The following is a 27,202-nucleotide window of genomic DNA, read 5'->3' as shown; positions in this document are numbered from 1 at the left end:
AGATCCCGCCTCTAGTTTTCTTCGGATTGGTAGAAGTCGGACTGGGGGGCGGGCGCTGCCCGGCTACTCTGCGGGCCACGATTGGCTGCTGGAACCACTGTCCAGCCTCCCACCGACTGCCGGCCTTGCCGGAGTCGGGTGGGTCGGTGGCTATAAAGCTGGTGGTGGAGGGGAGGCCCCGCGTACTGCCCTTTCGTGGCTCGCTCCCTTTCCACGGCCACCACCCGGAGGTCACGTTTGGGTGAGTGCCCCGCGCGGAAGGGAGCTAGGTTTGCTTCTGGCGGGCGGGGTGAGGGCTGGGCCGAGGCGATGTCCTTGACTAGGCCCGTAGGAGGTCCTGCTTCGGCCGGGTGGGGGGAGGTGTGGACCTGTCCCGGCCCGAGGAAGGGGCGCCGCGATCAGGGCCGTGCGGGGCCTCCCCTGGCAGGGGCCTGGGGCCGACTGCGGTAGGTCTCACAAGGTGCCAGAATGTCGAGGAGGGGAGAAGGCGAAAGGGCGTTGAGGGCTAGGGTTCTAAATGACACAGTCAGCCAGGTGCTGAAGGTGCCGGGGACGTGGCTGTGATCGCCAGGAGGGGACTGGGGGGCAGGGAGGCGCATCTGGAGCGGACGAGGAATGAGCTGGGCTGCCAGGGTCTTCCCAGAGCTTTGGGTTTAGGGTGGACGCCGAAGGATGGGGAAGATCACAGTTAGACGGAGGCTTGTAGGTTGGCAGTGGGTGTGTCCCCCCCTGCAGCCACATACAGAGTTGCTGGGAAGTGGGCAAGCATAACTTTTGTTACCTAGCTCTGGTGCAAGAAAGCGTCACACTGCTTCAGTCAGCTTGCTTCAGATGTCACAGATTCCTGCCTCCCACGTTCCTGCCTCCATATTTTTTATGCCCATATGTAAAAAATAAAAGTTTCCTTGGTATTCTGAAATCCCATACCTCCCTCCTGCTAATAGCTTTAGGGCCAGCCCGACCTGATATGATGATGTAATGGGCAGGCACCCACAGGGCCTTCACACACACCGGGTTTTGGATTTAGCCGGGGACATTTCAAAGCCAAGTGTATGGTGTCTTTGAAAAACGTGTGTCCTGCTTTGACCAGTGGTCGAGAAAAAGATTACTCTGACCTACTCTGGAGGAGAGATTTGGACAACAGGTAATGAGATTGTCTCTGCTTGTCACTTTTGTCCTGTGGCCTTGGCCATCACAGGCTTTCTTTCGCTGCTCACCTCTGCTGCATCTCTTCCCTGCTGCTGATGCTCTTGTCATCTGGCTGCAGTGGGATGAAATGTTCTGGTGGCTGCTGAGTAACATTGGCTCCATTACACGGATGAACTATGAAAAACAATGGCAGGATAAATGACAAAATTAAGACAAATTGAAGTGCTCATATAGTTAACAGGTTTTTCCTTCTGAGACGGAGCTTGGACTTTCATTGCACAGATTCTGTTAGAAGGCAGAGTGGAAGTCCTTAACATGGATCGGTTCCAAAAGGTTCTTTGCATCTTGAGACGTCTAAGCAGTTTTGTGTTCTTTCTCTGATCAAAACTTTATTTTTAAAATTTCAGTTATTTTTGTGGGGGGTGAAGAGGGCAGGGAAGCATATTTTATGGGAGAGGAGAAAGACTCTCTTTTCTTGGGGTTTAACCTTTGTAGGTCTCTTTCTCCTAAATTTGTAGGTTTGTTCTTTATTCAATTCTAGCTTAGTCAGGAACCCCAGTTTTCAGGAAGGTGTTTCCAGTGGGGAGAAATTATGGGATATTATGTTTGGGGCCATACAAGGCCACGTCATCTGCTGGCAATTTCTGGGCCTTGCTTTTCATTTTGTTTCCTTAAGTATTTCTCTAGAGTGCTTTTATACCTTGTCATTCTTTTTGTTTATTTTTAATTTACATCCAAGTTAGTTAGCATATAGTGCAATAATGATTTCGGGAGTAGATTCCAGTGATTCATCCCCTGTGTATAACACCGAGTGGTCATCCCAACAATTGCCCTCCTTACTGCCCCTTGCCCATTTAGCCCATCCCCCACCTACAACCCCTCCGGCAACCTTCAGTTTGTTCTCTGTGTTTAAGAGTCTCTTATGTTTTGTCCTCCTCCTTGTTTCTGTATTATTTTTGCTTCCTTTCCCTTACGTTCATCTGTTTTGCATCTTCAATTCCTCATATGAGTGAAGTCATATAATACTTGTCTTTCTCTGACTAATTTCGCTTAGCATAATACCCTCTAGTTCCATCCATGTAGTTGCAAATGGAATACCTTGTTATTCTAGCCGTGGGGTTGACTTTAAGATTTTTTGATTGAATTGAGATTTTAGATAGCTTTCCTGGAAGGAAGTGCAAAACCCCGGTATTGATGTAATGTGTATTTCCTGGGTACCCTAGCATTATTTAAAACCATAAAGCAGTGGAACCAAATGAAGGGATATGTAGTTGAGGTTCTGGTTCGAGGAATTTGATGCACTATCTATCAGAATCTATATTTAGTTTCATGTGGAAAGGAACAGAGTCTTAAAATTTTATGTTGGGTTACTAACAAACCAAATAGAAGGGTGTGATATTTTAATGTTTCTCAGGATGGTGATATAGATTCAGAAAGCTCGAAAACATGTTACCCAATCTAATGGGAAGGTGGTAGGGCTCAACTCTTAATAATCCATTCCTTCTGACACTTCTTGGCATGTGATGATGTTCAGTTGCTGTCTGTCAGCCGAGTATAGATAGAGTGGTAGAGGAGAAGCCGATCTTTCCAGGCTCACAGTCTTCATCTTGGCGGGGTGTGTGACGGGGGATGTATCACATGGGAATGTTTGTAAGACCAACAGATGTTCTCTTATTCTGTTTGGACTCCTTACATTTTTCTGTAGAAAGCCACTTTTCTTAAATACCTTCTGGACACTGTTTGGTGCTGCAGCTCATTTACAAAGTGATAGCAAAAGGAACTTAATAAGGGCTGCTGTATGTACTTGAAACTAAAAGATTTGTCCTCTCCTTGTGCTAACTCCAAATTTAGCTCCTCAAAAACTGGCAGTTGAATGCCCTTTTCTCCAGGGTTTCAAGGGGATTTCAAGGGAATCAAAATACAGCCCGTCTCCCAGCAGGAGCCTAGGACTCTAGTATGGATAAGAAGACTGCCAATAACTAGTTTTTTCCCTGGAGAGTAGAACATAAAGACTATGTGTGAGTCACATACTTGCTGTAGAAGTGCGGGACCCTGATTAGAAAGCTCTAGGAAACCTTCCTGGAAGAGGTAGCTTAGAACAGGGCCTTCAAATAGGAGTAGAATTATGAGCAGTCCAGTAACTCTGGGGAGAGGCAGCAACGTCTGTTTTTTACTTAGAGAACTAGACCAGAGTGTACAAGCGATGCCAGAGCCTTCGCAGTAGTTTTGCTTGCTTGCTCCTAAGGAGGAAAGGTTGCCAGCTCTTTCTCTCATGAGAAAGGATGTCCTGGATTCTTCTCCTCTTATAGTGAAAAAGATCAGCAGGTAACTGCTTATCGTTTATCACGGACCAAAATGTGTGCTGGACGAACTTTTCCGACGACTTGTTTGAATCCAGGCTGTAGAGGGGTGCCCAAGATGGAATTCAGAACTTGGAATAAAGCCCCGGAGAAGGCATCCCTGCCTGAACCTCGCTGGCCCCAGCAGTCTCAGCAGTTTTCAGTTTCAATCTTTGCCAAATTACAAGTGCCTATATTGGGCCTCTGGAGGCTCCAGACATGCTCTGTGGTAACATTAGTGCCCAGCCGCTTGTGATTTATTAACTACTTTTTTTTTTTTAAATGTTTTATTTATTTCTAGGAGAGAGAGAGAGACAGCGTGAGCAGGGGAGGGTCAGAGAGAGAGGGAGTCACAGACTGAAACAGGCTCCAGGCTCTGAGCTGGCAGTCAGCACAGAGCCCGACGCTGGGCTCGAACCCACGAACCGCGAGATCATGACCTAAGCGAAAGTCGGACGCTTAACCGACTAAGCCACCCAGGCGCCCCTTATTAACTACTTATTATCCTGACCCATGCTGCTCCCCCATTTGCCCTGAAAGGCCCTTCTGTTAGAAATAAGCTCATGATCAGCTGGAGACTTTGGCGGTGCTGTCTCAGTGAGGATAGAGAACCCTGCAAGCAACTGCAGAAGAGAAAGGAAATCTCTTTCTAATGGGTTATTCCCTAAAGTGGCATTTACACCCTCTATTTCCTTTCCTGGTCTCCCGGCCTCTCTTTCTCCTGAGGGCTGAAGTAGCACAGCAGCCGACTGTGACTCTTCTTTTTTCTTCTGGTTCTTTCTTCTTTGCTCTAATGCCCTCTTCTCTGTCTCCTTTTCTTTCCCCTCTTCTCTTCCACCTCCTCTCTTTTTCCTCCCCTCCTCTTCTCTCTGGGTGTCTCTCCCCAATTTAAATAATCAAAATTGAAAGAGGGAATATTGGCAATTCAGGAGAAATTTCTTTGGGAAAAAAGTGTCAAATACATATGTCTACATGGCTTCAAGAAGAAATATTACTAAGTTATTTAAATAGTCTCAACATGGAAGGGGAATCACCAGTGAGGACCAGTCCCTGCAGTCTGCTTAATTTGCAGGTTACAGAAGCATAATTGAAATAGTAAAGGACAAAATACAGGTTATTTCCCAAAGTGTATATATAATTTTGTAATCAAAGAGATCTTTTTTTTTAATGTTTATTTATTTCTGAGAGAGAGAGAGAGAGAGAGAGAGAGAGGCAGCATGAGCAGGGGAGGGTCAGAGAGAGAGGGAGAGAGAATCCGAAGCAGGCTCCAGGCTCTGAGCTGGCTCCCACGAACCATGAGATCATGACCTGAGCCGAACCATGAGATCATGACCTGAGCCGAAGTCGGACGCTTAACTGATTGAGCCACCCAGGCGCCCCAAAGAGTTTTTTGGAATTTAGTAGTCTTATCTTTTCCTACAAAACTCAGGGTTTGTTTATTTGGGAGCAGAGGGGAGTTAAACGTAATGAAGTAAAAGGAAGTAAATCTGTGAGGAGCTCTTAAATGTAATCCTTTAAAAGGAATAATAAAGCTTTACAAAATTTTTTACGATAAATAATTCAGACTACTGAATGTGGTCTCTGGTTAATCAGTCAAGGACAGATGTAAAATTTGCCAATAATTACATAGAGAGCAAAGGTAATTGTGTTTTTGTTATTAATATAGGAACTGTTGTCTCAAGTAATACTCCTTCAGAACAGATGGACTGAAGAAAATGTGCCAGTGTCACGATCCCTTTGTATTTCCACATAATTTAAATGATGATAAAGCTTGATGCTCTTTTGTCTCGATATTGCATGCTTATCTTTTTAACGCAAGCACTATAGGGAAAATTACTTACTAAAAAGTTGGGGAGAGTGAAGGTGGATCTCTTGAAAACTAGGGGCTTAAGATTAAATAAAGGAAGGTAATTAGGTCTTGCTGGAAGTATACGTATTTCGTTTGAAAAATTCTAAGAACTAAGATAACGATGAGTTGGTGCTTTATATTACAAAGCATTATTTACATGATTTATCTTCTCAACAAACTCTTCAAGATGATCTGGGAGGATGGGTATCAAATCCATTAAAATTTTGTTTTAGGCTTATTTATTAATTTTGAGAGAGAGAGAGAGAGAGCACAAGAGAATGAGTGTGAGCAGGGGAGGGGCAGAGAAAGGGAGAGAGAATCTCAAGTAGGCTCCACACTGTCTGCGCTGAGCTCTATATGGGGTCCAATCTGACAAACCCGTGCAATTAGGACCTGAGCCAAAATCGGGTCGATCACTTAACCGACTGAGCCACCCTGGAGTCCCTTCACTCCATTTTATAGAGGAGGAAATGAAAGCTCAAAGAGGCACAAGTCACTAAAGCCACCAACTCTTCTAAGTGTAGAGCAAGCTCTTGATTGTATAAATCAGTTTATTCCAGAGTTTGCCAGTCCTGTACAACTTACTGATAATCCTTTCCTTCAATTCTTAATAATTTCAAATTAGTGAAGACAACTAACAACTCTCCCAGCATCACACTTGGTTTAAAGCCTGAATCAGTGGTACGAACTTCAATATGTCAGTTCATTAGCAGGACTGAACCTACCAGTAGAAGCACTAATGAAGTAAGCGGAAACGTATAATAATAAGCTTTAAGTACCATTTTTCCAAGCAAAGTCAAATTTTGTTCTATGTTATGTAATTGGACAAGGAAATGTTTATTTTAACACACTTGGAATTGGAGTCATTATTGGAATTCGTGTGGTGATTTATGACTTTAAAAGAAGTTCTTATTTGAAATTCCTAGCACCTGAAGGAGGAAACAGAGTGACAGACCTGGAGACTGCAGTCCTTTATCCCTCACACAGGTATGGCATCCTGTCATGCTGCTGAAGGAAAGCGTTCCTCTCTAACGGAAGGGGGAAATTTAGTTTTAATCCTAGGGCCAATAGCCATTTGTGTGCCCCACACATTCTTAAAGTCCATTACAGAGTTATACCTCGTCTTTAAACCTCAGTTAATGCTGTAATGTTTTGGGAGACCATCCAATTTTGTGATGATTAGACTAATGTTTAATATCTGGAAACTCATTTTTTTTAAACGTATGCCTTTCCTCTCCTTTTTAAAAAGAAAATTTTAAAAGAAAATTTCTATATTTTATTATAAACACAGAATAGAATCCCCATTATCCCACTGCTATATTTTTCTAATTGTGCATACAGTGCTCTGAAAAGTAATGAAGTACCTTTTTACCAGCAAAAGGCTAAAAATATATGAAGGTAATTTTTTAACTGTCAGATTTTTTATTTTAAGTTTATTTATTTTGAGACAGGGTGCGAGTGAAGGAGGGGCTGAGAGGAGAGAGAATCCCAAGCAGACTCCGCACTCAGTGCGGACCCTACGGAGCCCAATGTGGGGTTCAAGTCCTCAGCTGTGAGACCATGACCCAAGCCAACATCAAGTGTCAGACGGTTAACCGACTGAGCTACGCAGGCGTCCCTAAACTATCAGATTTTTAAACTATGTTCTAGTTAGATTTTTTATTGTGATATTTAGAATAGTGAATTAACCAAAGTACCCCAGTCTGAATGGAGTTAACACCATAATATGAAAATCTGGGATCTTTAGCTGGCTTTTTTCTTTTTCTTTTTATAATTTATTTCCGGCCCACTTCAGAGAGCATTGAGAGGACAACAGAGAGCACATGCTTAGTATGATAGTTAAAAGTAAAGATTACAGATCGGAAACTATATCATATTTTTTGTGGTTTGAAATGCCGTGGAAGCAGTTACTTCCCTGTATTAATTTTCCATTCTTTTCCTACTTTTTACTCCCCCTTAATTTTCAACCAAAAGCTACGCATTTCTAATTAGATGGTTTTTTTATTGGGAATATAATAAACATGTTGGCATCAAAACCCCTCAGAGAATGAGAATATTGGCTGAGTAAGATATTATAAAATTTTTTCCATACCAAGATTAGGGTCATGGTTGACTTTCACCTTGATGTGAGTGGGTTAGTTAAGCTACATTTTCTACCCCAAATGAAACAAGGCACTTAATTTAACCTCTCGGAGGTTTAAGAATGACAGAGTTATACCTTATTTCTTAAGAACCATAATATAAGAACTGATCAGAGCTAGTCAGATTATGGTAAATATGGATTAATTCTGGAATCACAGCCTTGCATTATGGCTTTTTATAAACTGGTGTATACCTTCAGAAGATTGTATATATTTGTTTATTTTATTTCTAAAAGCATGGCAAGCTGTTGGGCCAGGCAGGGGAAATCACACTGTGCTCAGGATGTTTAGAGCAGTTTGGAGAGTTGGAAAGAACCTAAAGTGTCAGCTTGTGGGAAAGGCTGGGAAGGTGGGTGATCGTCCTGCCTCTGGTTTGGGGACTTCGAGGGTAGCATGTAGGAGGGACTCCTCTTCTAAGGGTATGGATGTGTTTCAACACTAATTGTAGAGCTTTTTCCTGCGGATTATCCAGAGGACTTCATCTTATTTTTCTGTGAACTGAGAATCTCCCTAGTGACATTGTAGTCCCTTTACGTCTTTATTTCAGCTTCAGTGTAGCATAGTTTAGAAGATCATAGACTGCTAGGTTTTCGTGGAAGAGGGGAAAGAATAGTAAAAGGAAAGAGGTGCTTCTCTGTTCACTCAGCCGATTTGACAGAACGTCTGTCAGGTCATAACGGTTGAGGATAGAAATCTGGGAGCCATCCTAAACACTTCCTTCTTTTCCTAACTTCTTGTCCATTGCAATTTCTGCCAGTGTTTTGCTTCCGTATTTTTTTGACGCTTTTCCTTCTTCCCCCCCGTGTCATGTAGTCATGGCTCTGCTTCATGACCTGTCTTATCTGGGCTGCTGGACCTGCTCCCTAACTCACATCTGTTCTCTGCACAGCACCAGCAATTGTGCAGAACGTTGACTCTCAAATCGTTTTGACTGTGACCCTCAGTAAGAAATAAACTTTATATTGCAACACAGGGTATGTGTGAATGATTGAAAAGGAATTTTCATGAAAAAATTCTTAAATGTACTGTGTGCCAAACAATCTGATATTTTCTGTTTTTTTCTATTACATTTTTAAAAATGTTGTTTGCCATTCACTAAACTGATTCCAGAGTTGGAAAAACACTGATCTGAATGCTACTATGACCCATGTCATTCCTCTTTAAAACCTTCGATGGCTCCTTAATGTCTTCATGATGAAGTTGAAGCTCCTTAACATTAGCATACCAGAACCGTTCTGACCTGACTCTGACCTAGTTCTCCTGACCTACTACATGCCTGATCTACTCCCTGAGCCTCACATTTCCCCAAGTAAATTAGTAAAATTTTTCACAGTTCTTAGGCCTGTGCCTTTATGTATGCTGTCCACCCTGTTGAAAATCTTCTACCACCGTTTGCTTCTGTAGAGCTTTACTGATTACTCCTTACTCATTCCTAAGACTCAGGTCAGTGCCAGTAATCAAGAAACCTCTCTCCCCACTCTTTTCTCCCGCCACCAGGCCGGGTCAGGTAGTTCTCCATAACATAATCTGACTGTCTCTGCTGTTTCACTTGTTTAGTATTAGGTGTTTGTATCTTACGCACAAGGTGGGGAATATTTATTTGAAAGGGTGAGGATTATCTCCTATGAAATGGATCCCAAATGTTCGGCATATAACATGTTGTCATTGTTTGGATGACTGAGAAAACATATACATAAGAATCTTGTATTCAGAAGGAAGATTCAATGATATCCCTTAAGACTTTTTTTTAAATGTTTGTTTATTTTTAGAGAGAGTGAGCATGAGCAGGGGAGGGGCAGAGAGACGGCGAGGGAGAGAGAGAATCCCAAATAGGCTCTGTGCTGTTAGTGTACAGCCCGACGTGGGGAGCTTGATCCCACAACCATGTGATCGTGACCTGAGCCAAATCAAGAGTTGGACACTTAACTGATCGAGCCACCCAGGCTCCCCACCCTTACTTAAGACCTTTAGCTTAGATTTTGTGATTATATATAAGTCTAGGGGCTTATTTTTTAGGTTTTGATATACTCATAACTTGATGACTTATGGGCTCAGAGTAGATTATTACATGATTTAAGGATAACCTCTCTGTTTTAGATACTCTCTCAAGATTTCAATAATTAACAACTCATTATTGTAGTAGTTTGTAACTCGTTATACCTAATATTATACCAGAGTTTGCAGAGTGGCAGGGGACAAATGACATAAATATAGGATCTTACTTTTCACTTTTAGGAGTCAAAGTAGTGAGTTGGTCAGTGCTACAGAAGGTTGGTGACCCAGTAGGACCCAGGTAACGCTCACAAGCTAAGACCTTTAGGTCAATGAAGACCTGAAATTCTGTCACCTAAATAGCACCTTACAATTATGTGATGCCTATAAAGGAAATTGAGTTGTAGAAGTTTGTCTTTTTTAAGTTTATTTATTTTGAGACAGAGGGAGGGTCTCAAGAATCCCAAGCAGGCTCGATGCTGTCAGCACAGAGCCTGATGTGGGGCTCGAACCCACCAACCACGAGATCATGACCTGAGCTGAAATCAAGAGTCGGGCACACAACCAACTGAGCCACCCAGGTGCCCCAAGTTGTAGAAGTTTAAATAAGGAAAAACTTCTTTCTCTAAAACTAATAGGCTGTGCCATTCTTCAAAGCCTGATGACTAGATTTCTCTGACTCCTATGCCAGCTGGGTTTGGGTCGACTGCCCATGGAAGTACTCAAGAGAGATTGGAAGGTGGGAAGCAGGGGCGGTCTTGTTGTTGGTGGCGGACGCAGGAAGGGTTGGGACAAGAGGGGCATCTTGGCTCTAGCTCAGTAGCAGAGGTGCCCCAGCAGCTTCAGTAGGAGTGTGAGCTCTTGGGATCTGAATAACCGCCCAGCCAACAAATTTGTAACCATTCCCTATATTAGATTCTCCCGTGTTAGAAATAATCTAGAATACCTTTTCTTGACTAATACAGTTTCTAAAAGAATTGAGACTCTAGTAGGTCATGTGACTTGCCTGTAGGCACAAAGCAATGGTGTTGAGTGGCTAGTACATTTATTTTTACTGTTAGTAAATAAATCTAGACGCTACTGAAAGTTTGTATAGTGTGGCAACAGTTTTCGGTAGTGACCTTTAAAAAAAAGAGTAGTAGTTTTAAGGGGTGTTATTTAGATGCCACACAAATAATATATGGATTACCAGTTTTCAAATTTGAATCAGAGTTTGTTTTTTTCCCCCCTGATTTAGAAGCTAAGTGATACCTTGTGACCATTTATTGCCTATATACTAGCTGTAGAAAGTATAGGATATTGGCATGTCACCCTGTGATGGGTCCTGGAACTTATTTTTGCTTAAAATTAAATCATATGGGTTCTGGGTGAGGGAGTGGAGTTCTTTATAATAACAGGGACATCGTACAGATTGACTTGATAGACTTCTATAGTTGGCTTTTCTTTAATTTTGTTTGTTTGTTTGTTTGTTTGTTAGAGACAGGGAGGTGCAGAGAGAGAGAATCCCAGGCAGGCTCCATACTGGCAGCTCAGAGTCCAGTGCAGAGCTTGAACTCATGAACCATTAAACTGTGACCTGAGCTGAAATCAAGAGTCAGAGGCTTAGCTGACTGAGCCACCCATGCGCCCCTGATTTAACAATTTTTAAAGTCTCTTAAAGTCAATAGCTGTGAATAATCCATATATCTATGATGAGTGACTGACTGACTTATTTATTTAAACTTTCTTGGGTGTCCAGGAATAGATCAGGTACTTGAATTCTGATTTGAGGACTATATTACTAAATTGTCATTATATTTTATCTTATAGTTCTTTACAATAGAAGAATCTTATTTGAGTTTTCTTTACCTTTCATAATCATTTCTTAAATCTAAAGAGGTCTAGGGTTTTTCTGTTTGTTTGTTTTTGCTTTTTTTAAAGATTTTATTTTAAGTAATCTTTATGCCCAGCATGGGGCTCAAATTCCTGACTCCGAGATCAAGAGTCGCCCATTCCATCAACAGAGCCAGCTAGGCACCCCTGAAGAGATCTAGTTTTAAATAAAGTGCAGATCTTTCTAAAAGACAGTAATTTTAAATAATAGTATTCCATTCATACTATAATTGCTACTTTCACACATTAAAATTGCCCCTAATATAGTCAGTGGTATTGTAATAGCATTGTATGGTGATGGATGGTAGCTACACTTGTGGGGAGCACAGCATATTGCATGGAGTTGTCGAATCACTATGTCGTACACCTGAAACTAATGTAACGTTGTGTGTCAGCTATACTTCAATTAAAATAATAATATAAGAAACTTTGCCCTAAATAAAATATACTAAACTTAGAAAGTGAATTAACATTTTGGGTGAGAATTGAACTTTTAATGTTGATTTCTTAAGTTTGAACTTGACAATCTGCAATTTATAGCCTAAAACAACATTTTTTTTCTGTTTTTCTTTCTAAAGCTCTTTCACCATGCCTGGGTCACTTCCTTTGAATGCAGAAGCCTGCTGGCCAAAAGATGTGGGAATTGTTGCCCTTGAGATCTATTTTCCTTCTCAATACGTTGACCAAGCAGAGTTGGAAAAATATGATGGTGTAGATGCTGGAAAGTATACTATTGGCTTGGGCCAGGCCAGAATGGGCTTCTGCACAGATAGAGAAGATATCAACTCTCTTTGCATGACTGTGGTTCAGAATCTTATGGAGAGAAATAGCCTTTCGTATGATTGCATTGGGCGTTTAGAAGTTGGAACAGAGACGATCATCGACAAATCCAAGTCCGTGAAGACTAATTTGATGCAGCTCTTTGAGGAGTCTGGGAACACAGACGTAGAAGGAATTGACACGACTAATGCGTGCTATGGAGGCACAGCTGCTGTCTTTAATGCTGTTAACTGGATCGAATCCAGCTCTTGGGATGGTATGTTACGTGTTTTCCAAAGGGACCCTCCTTGAGGATACACAGGCCCAAACGCTTGTTTGAATAGGTTCACAAATCTAGCTCTTTCAACTTATCTGAACTACAAGCTTGTTATCTTCAGCATGTAGGACAAAGTTATAAAACTTTGGAAATATTTTTTCTTTGCCAAAGATGAGGAAAGCATATTCTAGAAAAATAGAAGACTTCAATTTATACCTGTGTTATTTATACTGGTGATCGCCTTCTGATACACTAACAAAAATACTTTTCAGGACGGTACGCCCTGGTGGTTGCAGGAGATATCGCTGTATACGCCACAGGAAATGCTAGACCCACGGGGGGAGTTGGAGCTGTCGCTCTGCTCATTGGGCCAAACGCTCCTTTAATTTTTGACCGAGGTGAGTGTTTAAGAGAACATTTCTTTTTTTTATTAGCAAAGTGTGCTGAGAAAGTTGAAAATAGAATCAGAAGCCAGTAATTACTGAGTGTTCATTAACTGCGGGTACTACCTGCTCAGTGCTTTATGTGTTTAGTCTTTACAGCAATTTTATGAAGTGAGTAATGTCATTCTCATTTAAAGAGAAGTAAGATGGGTTTAAGTAATAACTGAAAAGAGCAGCTGGCCCATTGTCACTCATTAGTGACAAGTTTAATTTGTTTGCAGTTCAGAAGAGCAATTGTGATATACCTTTAAGACATATGAAGTTAGTGTAAAATGTTGTGTATCAAAGAAGTCTCAGGCCTCTCTGTGGATGCTGTTACATTCCATTTCAATTACATACTAGTTTCACCTTGCGATTTCTATACTGCAAGTGGCAAGAGTGGACTAGATAATTAAGGAAAGTCCCCATGTAACGGGATATGCTTACTAACATACAAACATCACACATCAGAAATATATATCATCTTCCTTTTTTGTTCCAATAGGACTTCGTGGGACACATATGCAACATGCCTATGACTTTTACAAGCCTGACATGCTTTCTGAATATCCTATAGTAGATGGAAAACTCTCCATACAGTGCTACCTCAGTGCGTTAGACCGCTGCTATGCTGTCTACCGCAAAAAGATCCGTGCCCAGTGGCAGAAAGGTGGGTTTCATCCATTTTTCTTGGTTTTGGTGTCTGTTGAGGGCAGTGTGATGTACTAAGTGTCTTTAATGAGATGTTGCTTTGTAGGTGTCCTTTATTTGTGTCCTTTAACCATTTCTTCCTTACCTACCAGATTGCATATTCCCATAGTTTCTGGGAATGTGTAATTTAGGAAAAGAGGTAAGCTTTGGAAATGAGGTATATCTATGCAAAAATACTTAGATTTATCCTCAGTTAAAAAATTAAAACTAGGGTAAAAGAAAGTGACTTGGGGGCACCTGGGTGGCCCAGTCAGTTAAGTGTCCGACTCTTGGTTTTGGCTCAGGTCACTATCTGACGGTTCATGAGTTCAAGTCCCATGTGAGGGTCTGAGCTGACAGCACAGAGCCTGCCTGGGATTCTCTCTGCCCCTCCCCCACTTGTGCTGTCTTTCTCTCTCTCTTTCAAAATAAATGAACTTTAAAAAAAGAAAAAAGAGTAACTTGAATTTTGTTCATCTTTTGAGGGATGTTCTTTTATAAGGCTTTAGTTTGCAGCTAAACTCTAATGAAAATAAATTACCGAAGTGACTCCCTCCCCCCATAGGCCATTTGCATGTGATCTGTGAATTCATACTGCTTTTTCAGTGTCCTCATTAATCTCTATCTTTAACCCTAAAAAAGTTACTGAGATATACTGAAAAGTACAGTATTTGAATTAGTGCAATTAAAACATGCAGTATCATATAAATCAGGCCTTTTCCATAAAGGAACTTTGCTTTATAGAGGTTGTGAGAGAGGGTTAAAAATAATATTGAATAACATCATAAGATTTATAGTGGTCCTGGAGAAGAAGTGTTCTTTCATTGTGTAAAATGTCATACTGTTCAACAGTATTTAACAGTACAGTGATTTTCTAGCTTTTTATTAGGATCCATAGTGAGAAGTACATTCTACATTGTGCTTGCTAAACTGAAATAAAAATACTGTAAAATTACTTATCCCTGCCACAAGTTATGTAGTTTGCTATTTTCTACTGTATTGTCTTTCATTAAAAAAATACTCTAAGGTTAAAAAACAAAAGCTGGCCCCCAACCCACTAAATTAATTACAGTCTTAAGACTCTTAAGTATGAAAACAGTGCTGTGGTCTTGGATATTGTTCTGTTTCTGGATGTCTTTTTGATCTGCATTTTAAGCCATTAGAGATATTTTGTTATACAGTATATTTTTGGTTGCTGTTTAAAGATATAAAACATCCTAGCCTTGTTCTAAAATCACACTTCAAAAGTTAGTGGTTTAAATGAATTTCATAATTTCTTTGGGTTTCTCTTTCAGAGGGAAATGATAAAGATTTTACCTTGAATGATTTTGGTTTCATGATCTTCCACTCACCCTACTGTAAGCTGGTTCAGAAATCTCTAGCTCGGATGTTGCTGAATGACTTCCTTAATGACCAGAACAGAGATAAAAACAGTATCTACAGTGGCCTGGAAGCCTTTGGGTAAGAGTTGTTACGATTTTTTTCCCTTCTGTATGAGAGTATTTTATTATATGTTTGTTAAACCATTATTTTTATAGACATGAAAATTTTATTTTATTTATTTATTTTAATTTTATTTCTGAGAGAGAGACAGTGTGAGCAGGGGAGGGTCAGAGAGAGAGGGAGACACAGAATCTGAAGCAGGCTCCAGGATCTGAGCTAGCTGTCAGCACAGAGCCCAATGCGGGGCTTGAACCCACGAACCGTGAGATCGTGACGTGAGCCGAAGTCGGACACTTAACCGATTGAGCCACCCAGGCGCCCCTGGAATTAAGTTGTCTTACCACGATTATAAAAAAGTTTGACAAAAAAGGACCATATGTGTACAACAGTTACATCTTCCATAACAATTAGCATGTTGCTACTTGGCTTTTAATATATAGGGAAAGTGATTCATACACATGGATTAGAATATTAGTTATGTCCACTAGTATAATAAAAATGTAGTCTTTGAGTATTGTAAGATGGTCTTCTGTCTAAATCTTTCAGGGATGTTAAATTAGAAGATACCTACTTTGATAGAGATGTGGAAAAGGCATTTATGAAGGCTAGTTCTGAACTCTTTAATCAGAAAACAAAGGCTTCTTTGCTTGTGTCAAATCAAAATGGAAATATGTACACCTCATCCGTGTACGGCTCCCTTGCTTCTGTTCTAGCACAGTAAGTACACTTTTCAGCTGCTTTGGGGACATTTGATCTCGAAGACCGAAGCTGGTGTCGGGCATGTTGTTGGCAGGTCACAGGATGACATTTTATTGCTAGGCTCTCTACCTAGCAATAAATTGACCTATGGGATAAATGGGACGAGGCTACAGTTACTCCTGAGCACTTCATTTCATACTGGCTTTTCCTGGCTGCTGTTCTTGTGGTCTTCTTACCCTTGACCTGCAGTTGAACTGTGAATCCCTGGTTGACAGAGTAACTTACTTTATGGCATACTAACTTTCATAAGGCCCCATCATTCCCAAAGAGACGAATACTTCTGTTTCCTCTGTGCTTATTGTAAAGCGCTAGGCTTCCCGAGGCTACAGGATGAATTTTAACTCCCAGCTTAGTCTTCCCACACCCTGTAGTTTTGGATCAGTGGGACTTTTTCATGACGCTTCTTCCCCCTGCGCAGGTACACCCCTCAGCAGCTGGCGGGAAAGAGGATTGGCGTGTTCTCCTACGGCTCTGGTCTGGCCGCCACCATGTATTCCCTCAGAGTTACGCAAGATGCCACACCAGGTAAATGCCAGCTCTCCTGACAAGTAGGTATTGAGCAGCTGCCGTACCAAGGTCGATTAAGCGGGCTTCCCAAGTGAGCGCTTGAATCTGTCCCACAGATAATTACATTGGAATCTTCATCACTTCTTTCAACGTGGCCAGCTTTTTACTCTTGAAGAATCTGCCTTAACTGGGTAAATGGCAGGATTATGTCTCAGTTGGGAGATCTTCCCTCTCATCCAAGTCAGAAAATATATATAATGAGCTTTAAAAAATCGTATTACGGCAGGGCACCTGGGTGGCTCAGTCAGTTGAGTGACCAACTCTTGATTTCAGCTCAGGTCATGATCTCACGGTTCATGAGATCAAGCCCCATGTTGGGCTCTGCACTGAGTGCTGAGCGTGTAGTCTGCTTAGGATTCTGTCTCTCTCCCTCTGCCCTCCTCCCCTGCTTGCGAGCATTCTCTCTCTCTCTCTCTTGAAAAAGAAAGAACGAACACAGCACTGCACTATACTTCCTCCTCCCCAAATGTTTACAGAAATGTTTCTTTTAAAGGTTTTATTTATTTTTTGAGAGTGAGCAAGCTCAAGCAGGGGAGGTGCAGAGAGAGGAGGGGATTAGAGGGTCAGAAGCAGGCTCTGTGGGTTATGTGGGGCTTGAACTCACGAACCTCAAGATCATGACCTGAGATGAAGTTGGATGCTTAACTGACTGAGCCACCCAGGCGCCGCATAAAAAAAATCTTATGGCATAGTCTTTGACTCTTCCTTTTTCAACGAGTAACTATTTTTATCTTTTGTCTCATTTTTAAAGCATTTATAACCAGGAGATATAGGTATGGAAAGTGATGCTTATCTATTTACTGTAGGCGGCTTTTGAGTCTGATCAGATGAGGACTAGCAAACCTTTCCTCGTTGGTTTGGTTTTATACTAAGATATCTGATTTTTATAGGCTTATGGTTTCACCTTATATTTTAAGAAACCTTTGTGCCTTCCCTGAGCAGGAAGGAGCAAAAGCATGGAGGAAAACTGATGGAAGACTTGGCATCACTCTAAAACTGGATTGACCATAGACAAGTTATTTATAGTTTCAAAGCCCACTGATTTCCTAACTTGTCTATTGGCTGATACCAAACAAATGTCATAGGAAGCTGCGCTTAACAGACACCATCTTCTCTTGTTGTTTAACTTCTGGTAGTTCTACAAGGAACAAAAAGTTGTTTTTCCATTTGGTAGCATTTTGTTCAGGCTTTGGGGCATGCAACTTTTTGTCTTTTAATCTTGGTGTTTACTATTTTAGGGTCTGCTCTTGATAAAATAACAGCAAGTTTATGTGATCTTAAATCAAGACTTGACTCAAGAACTTGCGTGGCACCAGATGTCTTTGCTGAAAACATGAAGCTCAGAGAAGACACTCATCACTTGGGTAAAAATACCAAATTGTGTTTAAACGTTTAGGTATACACCGAAAAGCCTATTGGAGGGCTCTAATGATATGAAACCTGTTACGTATAAGATAAGGATATCTAGGCTTTATTCAGTGCTGTACGGTGTCAGTGAAAATTGTCGGGAAATACACAACTTTTTATCTCTAGTTTTATTAGCAGGTGAATTGTATGTCATAACTAACGGTTCATATTGTTCCTTTTCTTTAGTCAACTATATTCCCCAGAGTTCAGTAGATTCACTCTTCGAAGGAACGTGGTACCTGGTGCGAGTGGATGAGAAGCACAGGAGAACCTACGCCCGGCGCCCCTCTCCCAGTGACGACACCCCGGGTGAAGGAGGGGGACTTGTGCGTTCGAGTACAGCCACTGAGGTGGGTAAAGCTCTTGGTGCTTGCTCTCTGCCTTTGATAGCATAAGAAATTTCCAGCCCCAGATCTCTGAGGGACTTGAGACCGAGCCACCTAAAGGAATGTGGGTAAAGCAGCGTAAATCAGAGCTAGGGCTTGGGTGTTAGATTCCAGCTGTATAAAGTGCTCTGCATTCAGATTATCAGCATTTTGAAAATGAGTAGTAAATACTAGGTTTTATTAATAATACCAACATTTAAAGGAAAACTGATGTAGAGAGAAGGCCCATTTGTGGTAATGAGGGGTCTGTAGCCCCCTTCATCTCTTCTCTCAGGCCATTGTCAAATCTCTACACATTGTCAAACAGGAACAATAAAAGCAATGATTTGAACTCCTATTATATGCTAGGAACTTCATTTACATTTTTTTTTTTTTTAATGTTTATTTATTTTTAAGAGAGAGAGATTAGGGAGGTACAGATTGAAAGAGGGAGACAGAGAACCCAAGCTGTGTGTTGATAACACAGAGCCCCATGTCGGGGCTCAAACTCACAAACTGTGATATCGCGACCGGAGATGAAATCAAGAGTCGGATGCTTAACCGACTAAGCCATCCAGGTGCCCCTATTTATCTTTTCTAATTTAATCCTTACAAAATCCATCTTGACTAAATGATACTGTCCCATTTTACAGATGAAACTGCAAAAAGTTAGATGACTTGCCAAGGATCATGGCTACACTTTAAACTAAGGACTTTATAACCTTGAAGTTGTATATTTTATCTGCTCATCACAAATTTGATGAATGCATAGTCTGTCTTCTTGCTCTTACACAAATTAGGTAGCAAGTCGTGGCACTAGACTCGGAGTTGGGAACGCAAGAGTAGCAAGTAGAATACTGTATATGGAAGGTCTCTGTAGGCTTCTCTCCCTTGCTCTATGAGTATTTGCGTAGTATTTCACCTTAAGGTAAAGAATAGCTATTTAGTTCCTTCCATGAAAGGTTCTATAGGATATATGTTTAGCATAAACCTCTCCAAAGTTGTCCTCTCTCGGGTTTTTTTAATTAGAATTTTAATTAGCATTCTCTTTAAAAAAAAAAAACCAGAAGACTCAACAACTCTTTTTCCTTTGACTTTAGCATATTCCAAGTCCTGCTAAGAAAGTGCCAAGACTCCCCGCAACAGCAGCAGAACCTGAAGCAGCTGTCATTAGTAACGGGGAGCATTAAGATACTTGTGTGAGGTGGAAGACTTCAGTGTGGGTTCGGGGGGCGGGTATGTATGGGAACAGTTCTGGGAAGGGGATGTCTGTGTCTGGGGACAATTTTAAAGGATTACATGTTACGTAACTTTTTATGTGACTGACATGGAGCCTGGAAAACTATCGTGTTCTTGGGAAAGTCTCTTTGCTCAATTTGCTAACATGCTTCCTATCGTGGTCTAGCCAATGCTTAATGTACCGGAATGATGTCTAAGGGCTCTGTAAACTTCATATCTCCCTGGCCATTTGTATGCATGAAGCCTAGTTTTTAAATGTGTTATGACGAGTTGTGTGCTTTGGGCGAAGAAAGCAGAGGTACTAGTCTCCGATTTTAATGTTTTTAAACACGTGGGAATTTTGTACTTTGAACAAACAAGCTTACCGAAAGTACCTGTGGTTTTTGAAAAAAGTTTCTAGTTTAGGGCGTATGGTCTTAAAATGTGATATGCACAAACCCTGTTTAAAAATGGCAAGACAAACATGCTCTTTTTCTATAATTTATAAGTCCTGAGGAGGGAGAGGAGTTGAGACGATAGCACTGGTTCTGGAAACTGGAACGTTGCTTTAAATCCAGGCCAGCGGTGACGAGTTATTGTAATGACCTCTGTAAACAGAGAGATGCTAGCATTGAGCGGCCGGCTGGTATAGACAGCGTGCTGCACCAGGGAGCCATGGAGGTAGCTCTGGGTCTGCTTCTGGATCATTGGCTCAAGGTGGATTATGCTCAACAACACTGAGATGTCGGTGAAGCAGTGTATGAGGAAGTGTTGGGATCCTTCCTTGCACCTTGTTTTGGAGAATAAATAAAATGTCTTTCTGGCTGCCTTTTCAATTTTTAAAACAAAATGGAAGGATGAGGCCGGGCATTATTAGCTTACTTCTGATGCTTCAGTGTTATAAATTCAACTTAAAGACTGACAGCCTAAATTCATTGTGTAAGTATTCCTTTATTTTTTCTTCCTTTTTTGGGTCTCTTTTCAATGAAAATTAAAAAAAACTGCAACCCACGTTTTATATAGTGTGACCAGCCAAAAAGAGTATTCCATTTCAAGTTCTGGAAGTAGGATTTATAAAGCATTTTTTTAGACTTTCACCTTAAAAAACCAACAAAAACTATCACATAGGATGAATATGACAACCGGTTAGATCGTTTTGTAGATCTTCTTGGTGCTGAACTATGACATGAGCCTTATAGATTGTAACATAGAGATAGTTGGAACTAATGTACAGAACTCAATTTTTTAAACTTTATTTGCTCTTAAATTCTGTGAAGTTTCAGTTATCTCAGATAAACTTACACAAATATGAACTGTAATGTTTCAGATTGCAAGGTAATATGTAATGTAGTGTTTGTAAAATACTCTTGTCTAATATTAACTAGTGGTGTTTTGATTTGTACAGTCGTAATTTGTTAAAATGACTTCATTTTAACATCCACTGATGTAGATTAATAATGTAAGTTCACATTTAAAGATTAATGGGAAAATGGTGCATGTAATGCTTTCACAAGTATTGGGAGTTTGGTATGTTTTGAAAAGAGTAATTTAACTTTTGGGTGTCAGGAAATGGGTTTCTCCAAGTCCATTGCCGGCAATGGGCAAGCCTAGTGATATTGGCACAGAGCATTAACTGTACACCTTATTAGCAGTGAGGTGAATAACTTTGAATAAAGTTTTAGAGAAATATTTCAGATATTTGAGTATTCTTTTTTTCCCCTCCTCAACTAAGAGTTTAGGCAAGAAATCAACTACTATGCTATTTTTAAATGTGGGCATTTGTTTCATTTCAGTCATACATTCACTAGTTTATTCATTCATCACTCAGAAAACAGTTGAAAACCGGTTATAAGCAAGGCACTCTGCTTAAGTCAGAATTAAAGAGTTACAAGGCATATGGTCTTGCCTTCAAGGAGCTAGTCAAGAATCTGTACGGATAATTTATTATTCTTACATTTCAAACAAAGACATTAATTCCCAAAATGGATGGTGAGAATGTATAAACTTGGCTGTAAATATTTATGAAGAGAGTTACTATGTTTCCCTAAAAAACAACCTAAAATTAAGAGTTGCCAATTAAGGATCAAACTTTACAGCCAATGAACTGCTTTTAACCAGCAAGAGTCTCCAGCTTAAGAGTCACATGCTGCTGGTACTCCCTGGAGTTTTATAGAGAGAATCTGTGCATTGGCGGTAACTCTGGACCAGATCATCGCTAAGAGCCTTATCAACTCTGAGGATTGTATGAATTAGGAATTAACCTAGATTATTTTCTATTCCCAATCAGCTCATATCATCATGTCATGTCTCGATTCAATACTTATTAATCATTTATTTTCTGGGCCAGTCTATCCCTCTGGGTCATTTAGAAAATGGGCTAGTGTTCTCTAAGGTTACTTCTGCAAATTCTTGGATCCTGATTAATAGGCTTCCCTTTCTCCTTTTTGGAATTTGTGCTTTTCTATTTGTGCACTTAAAAAAAAATTTTTTTAATGTTTGTTTATTTTTGAGAGAGACAGAGTGTGAGCAGGGGAGGGGCAGAGAGAGGGAGGCACAGAATCCAAAGCAAGCTCCAGGCTCTGAGCTGTCAGCACAGAGCCCATTGTGGGGCTCAAACTCACAGACCACAAGATCATGACCTGAGTCGATGTCGGTCACTTAACCGAGCCACCCAGGCGCCCCTTAACTTTTTTTTTTTTTAAACCTTCTGGGTTTTCGTTTGTTTTTATGAGCACTAATGAAAAAGTTTAGCACTAGATCAAACTCAAACAGATGCAAACAGCTACTTTTGATCCTCCTGTGACTCAGTTGAAACACTTCTCTCATCTGCTGTTTGAAATGTCCTGAAAGAAACACTAAAGAAGTCAACAGAGTGAGGAATGTAACCAGATCTTGAAATCATTTCAAGCTAGGGAATCTTGACATCAAAACAAATACTTTTCTTTAAAGTTTCGAGCAACTACTTTTAATTAAATCCGGGGTTCCTTGTTTTTTTTTCCAAATTGTGGTCAAAGAAAAGAGTCATCTTGTGATTCCTCCCCCTCCAAAATTATTATAATGGTAGTAATTTGGTACTGAGGATTATGAATACCAATCCTCAAGAAGTTTATAGATCATCATAGTTCTGGCTTCTAATAATAACACATTTTTACTTTAAATATTTAGAAGTAAAAAGAAATTCATCCTTTACTTTTTTTTGCCCTGTGTCATCATTGTGCAAGCCTCTATAGTAAAAAGAAAGAAAGAAAGAAGGAAAGAAAGAAAGAAAGAAAGAAAGAAGAAAGAAAAATGAAAGTTTTGTTAGACTCGTTTTACAAAAGCATCCTTGGGCCTCCATGTCTTTCAGATGCTATTAAACGAGTGCTTCCAACCCACCTTAGCAAAACCTTGTTGATCTTTGGGGCCTCATCTCAAGAGTTGCTTCCTCCCTGAAGGCTGCCTAGACTGCCTTCCTCTGCAGTAAGCACATTTCACTCCATGTACTGAATTCCTTATTCAGGCTTGAAAACTCCTAGGGGATCTGTCCTCTGCCTACTTACCACACTCATCACGATTTACAATGTTTTCATCTAAACATTCTTTAGAGATGCAACATTGCTGGCCTTGCAGATGGAAGACTGGGACCACAAACCAAGGAATGTGGACAAGGAATATGGCAATTCTTTATCAGAGTCCAAGCCTTGATAAGAAGAGATTAGGATACTGGGGCCTGAGTTAGTAACCACAGGGTAGATGAACCTAAAAATGTTGGCAACAATTTCATTCTCCCTCAAAATGTGCCCGGTTTCTTCTTCCAGCCTTAGGGCCTTTGGTCGATGCATCAGAATCCTTGGCCCCATTTCAGATGCTCTCTGCCTTGCCTTTACCTCCAGCCACAAGGGTGGCAACTCTCTCCATTCGGTCTTTGACCAGGATCTTGGAGAACATGATAGCACTTCCTTTTGGGTTCCCGCTATAGACCTTTTGCTTTAGCCTCACTGTGATACGGGGTCCCTGCAGAACTCACTTGGCACTATTTCAACAGCCTGCAAGTGCAGAGGAGTTAAGTTCCCATGGGGCCACCCTTGAGCAACAGTGTACCTTTGGCTGGCAGATAAATGCTTCCTCCTTTCGTCCCTTGGGCAGACAGTTCTGAGAAGCATTCCAGAAATTTCCTCAGAAGATCCTGCAGAATCAACTAGCAGTTGGCCCATGGCCAATTTGACAGTGCATCCTTACATGGCTTTCCTCTACTCTACTTATTCCTTTGCATCTCCTGCATCCTGGGGTCATTTTGCAAATATGTGACTTGCATGTAAGCTTTTGTGTCTGGGTTGTTGTTGTTAGAATCCAGGCTAAGACGATTAGCACCCAGAATGGCCCTATAATGCAGACCCTCAAGATAAGAGTTGAGGGCTGGTTTACTGACCAGTCATGGCAATCACCCATTGCTGTTTGTAGTAGGCATATGACTCCCCCCAACCCCAAAGATGACCATCTCTGGAACTTGCGAATATATTTACTTTACTTGGCAGAAGCAAATGTCATTAAGGACCTTGAGATGGGAAGATTATGCTAGGTTGTCTGGATAGGCCCACTCTACTCATGTAGGCCCTTAAAAGCAGAGAACTTTTCTGGGCTATGATCAGAGAGGAATGTGAGTACAGAAAGATGGTCAGAGAGATGTAACATTGCTGGCTTTGCAAATGGAAGACTGGCACCACAAACCAAGGAGTGTGGACAAGGAATTTGACAATTCTTTATCAGAGTCCAAGCCTTGATAAGAAGAGACTGGGATACTGGGGCCTGAGTTCGTAACTACAGTGTAGATGAACCTGGGAACGAGATTCTGTTTACATGGGACTGGCAGGAGCAGCTGTTCTTCATTGCCTGGAGCCCCGGCCAAGGTCTCTGGTAAGGTGGATGCCTGCAAGATGATGCATGACCTCCTTGAGATCATTTTCCAATACCCTTATTATTCTCCAAACTCAGAACCAGGTCAGGCCTCAACACAGCCTGAGAGAAATATACAGCATCTGTGTGAGAGGAAATAGCTTGGGCATGGGAAGGACTGTGGAATCAGGCTAATATGTATTCTCAGAAACCAGGGCAAAATGTGTTCAAGCAGATCTTGAAGACGTTGGGCCGGGGTAGAGTTCGAGGGAAGACTATCAGGTGGGATAAGGGAGAGCTAATCATCATGGGAGCATTCACCCATGACTTGGAGTGAAGGACACCATAAGCTGGTCCTAATATGCAGCTGGGATGGCTGTAGAGGCTTGGACATGAGTGTGGCCTGCAGTAAATGAGACAGAGATGGCACAGTGTTAAGGAAAAGGTAAGAAAGTAAGGAAAAGTACAAATATTAGACTGGATTCATTGAGACTAAAGAACCACCTACGTATATTCCCCAGGAGGACATTACCTTCACTGAAACCATAAAGAATGTTCTGGGGGCATACCAGCATCTATGTAAAGGTCAGTGATGACTACATACTGCCGGCAGGACTTGGCAGTGGGAAATGCTGCCATGGAACCAGGCATGCTATGATCAGTGGGGACGATGGGATTCCAGAATGGCAGAGGCCATGTACTATTACTTAAATGTCAGAAGTGAGGTGGACATAATAGAATGGACAGTGTGGCTGGTGTGGAAATCAAGGAGCCTTGATCTGCAGGGCTTTGTGACAAAGGCTTATAGTTCACAGAGTTCTGAGTGACAGCTGGCAAGAGTGTTAACTGACTTGTATAACCAAAGAAAGAAAGAAAGAAAGAAAGAAAGAAAGAAAGAAAGAAAGAAAGAAAGAAAGAAAGAAAGAAAGAAAAGAAAGAGGAAAGGCTGATGTAGCGTGTCACGAGAAAATCATGGTCCCAGAGCTAACTTAATTTACCAGGGAATCCTAAACACTATTATGACCCTATGTGTGGAGGGAGGTCTTTGGAAACCAGGTGATGAGTGGAGTTCTGGCCAGTCTGTCTCACAGTGGGTCCCACTTTGGGGTTCCTTCCCAAAGTTCCAACTATCTATTTGGGATAGATACCTTTAGACCACGGACGTGTGTGGAGGAAGAGCCACATGGAAACCTCAGGGGCCGTACCCTCTCCCAGGCCATGCTAGTAAACCACGAGCAATCGCACAAGGAAAGGCAGCCATCAGTATTACCATCCAAACTCAGTTTCACTATTAAAAATTTTTAGACACAAAGGTAATGGGCTCCATCAAAGCCTCCTTTAACTCATCCATCAGCCTTCCAAAAAGAGCAGGCAGGTAAGAGAGGATGAACGACTATTCTCCGTTGCAGCCTCCACGCAGGACGCTGTGTCCTCACTGGCAACCTCTGGCCCTGACAGGCAGCTGTTAGTTTGGAAAGTGCATTCCTTTCACTTTCCATCAGAAAGGAGGATCAAAACAGCGCATGGGACGGGCGTCTGGCCTCATTTACTCTAGACAATTGTCACTCTCCGGCTCTATGTCACATATCATCTAAAGGACCTTAGTTATCTTGACAGTCTGCAGAACATGATGCTAGCCCACTGCATTGTGACAGTGCGCTAGGTGAGCTTAACGTCAGAAAGTGGCAAGAACTCAGATGCCCTAGTGAGACTTATGTGTGCCAGAGTGGGGGTGATAAACGCCCTGATGAATCAGGGGCCTGTTATGCTGACAAAGTATTTACAGGACCGATGACCTGGGGCACACCTACACATTCCTTCTATGGTGAACGACAAATTGTTTCATCTTTTACTCCTTAGTGCTGAGACAGAGGCGCATGGTTTAGTAGGATTCTCTGGGTTTTGAAGTACATATATTATACTTAGTATATGCTTCCAATTCTACCCATTTGTCATGGCTGTTAGTTTCCAGTAGATCACACACACACACACACACACACACACACATACACACAGTCCAGTTTCAGGCTATGACGGTGAGGAATACTCTGTGGGGTCTCCGGCAATCCCAGTAGCAGCTACAGCACAGCCCCATAGGGTCCCGGAGTGAGGCCACACTTTCCACAAAAGAGAACTGCTCGGGCTCCTGGTGTGCTACGGGGCCCTTGTAGAGACTGAGCACCTGATTATGGGACACAAAGAGACAAAGCAGATGGAGCCATCTCGTCATGCGCTGAGTGACTGACTATCAGATCCATGGAGTCGTGAATTCAGATGGCACAGCAGGGATTCACCTTACTGGAATTGACATCTACTTGGGATATGGGTTTGCCTTTCCTGCCCGCGGCACACCCTCTAACACAATCGTGCTATGACGTAGAGAATATCTGATCCGTTTTCATGGTATCTCTCATGGCATTTCCTCAAAGACTTTTGTGGCAAAGGCAATGGGTACTTGACCATGGGACTGACTCCTCTCACTACATACCTCCACAGCTGAAGCAGCCAGCATAAACAGGACAATGAAGTGGTCCAGCCAAGGCACTGGGCTCTATAGGACAGTATCCTGCAGGGTTGAGGTTGGATCCTGACAGTCTCCAGGATTCAGTACTAGCACTTGAAAGATGGCTGATGGAGATGTGTCCCCTGTTGTTAAAATACACAAGCCTGGTGGGGTGCCTGGCTGGCTCAGTGGACATGAGACTCTTGATCTCAGGGTTAGAAGTTCGAGACCCACATTAGGGGTAGAGATTACTTAAAAAGAAAATCTTAAAAAAAAAAAATAGGCCTAGGAATCAACTGCTAGAAGTGGGATAGCGTTCTCTCACCTCACAATCAGTGACCCACTTGCAGAATTTGTACTTCTCTTTCCCTACAACCCAGGCTCAGCTAGATTTGGGGTCTGGGTTCCCAGGGGCAGGGGATGCATTCACCAGGGGACCCAGTAAAGGTCCAGTGAACTGGAGTCTATGACTGCTACATGGTCACTTTGAGGTCTCTGTGCCAGTTGACAAGCAGGCAAAGAGAGGAGCTATTATACTGGTGGAGATTATTGATCCTGATTACCATAAGGGGATACAG

General features: G+C 41.7%; 1 protein-coding gene across 3 annotated transcripts; it reads left to right on the top strand.

The window, feature by feature from the left end:
* Positions 1 to 96: 96 nt before the first annotated feature.
* HMGCS1 (3-hydroxy-3-methylglutaryl-CoA synthase 1) lies at positions 97 to 20,943 on the top strand. Of its 3 annotated transcripts, none has more exons than XM_039234161.1 (11): positions 97 to 241; positions 6,264 to 6,324; positions 11,921 to 12,378; positions 12,651 to 12,776; positions 13,306 to 13,470; positions 14,786 to 14,951; positions 15,480 to 15,650; positions 16,111 to 16,217; positions 17,498 to 17,623; positions 17,853 to 18,016; positions 19,132 to 20,943. In XM_039234161.1, the coding sequence occupies exons 3-11, from the start codon at positions 11,931 to 11,933 to the stop codon at positions 19,219 to 19,221; spliced, it is 1,563 nt and encodes a 520-aa protein (XP_039090092.1). In that variant the 5' UTR covers positions 97 to 241; positions 6,264 to 6,324; positions 11,921 to 11,930; the 3' UTR covers positions 19,222 to 20,943. The 3 variants fall into 3 exon arrangements, with proteins under 3 accessions (XP_039090092.1, XP_039090093.1, XP_039090095.1); XM_039234164.1 differs by lacking the exon at positions 97 to 241 and adding an exon at positions 1,028 to 1,144; XM_039234162.1 differs by lacking the exon at positions 6,264 to 6,324.
* Positions 20,944 to 27,202: the final 6,259 nt, after the last annotated feature.

The sequence above is a fragment of the Hyaena hyaena genome, unplaced genomic scaffold, assembly GCF_003009895.1.
Source record: "Hyaena hyaena isolate Hyena2069 unplaced genomic scaffold, ASM300989v1 scaffold_83, whole genome shotgun sequence".
Taxonomy (NCBI): Eukaryota; Metazoa; Chordata; class Mammalia; order Carnivora; family Hyaenidae; genus Hyaena; species Hyaena hyaena.
Note: the sequence above shows the minus strand (reverse complement) of the source record. Positions and strands in the feature narration are given on the sequence as shown.

What these genes read in the sequence shown, in the direction of transcription:
- HMGCS1 (XM_039234162.1), top strand. Translation starts at nt 11,931, where the DNA reads ATGCCTGGGTCACTTCCTTTGAATGCAGAAGCCTGCTGGCCAAAAGAT. An exon ending in CGAATCCAGCTCTTGGGATG is followed by an intron (nt 12,379 to 12,650) that starts GTATGTTACGTG and finishes AATACTTTTCAG; the next exon opens with GACGGTACGCCCTGGTGGTT. An exon ending in TCCTTTAATTTTTGACCGAG is followed by an intron (nt 12,777 to 13,305) that starts GTGAGTGTTTAA and finishes TTGTTCCAATAG; the next exon opens with GACTTCGTGGGACACATATG.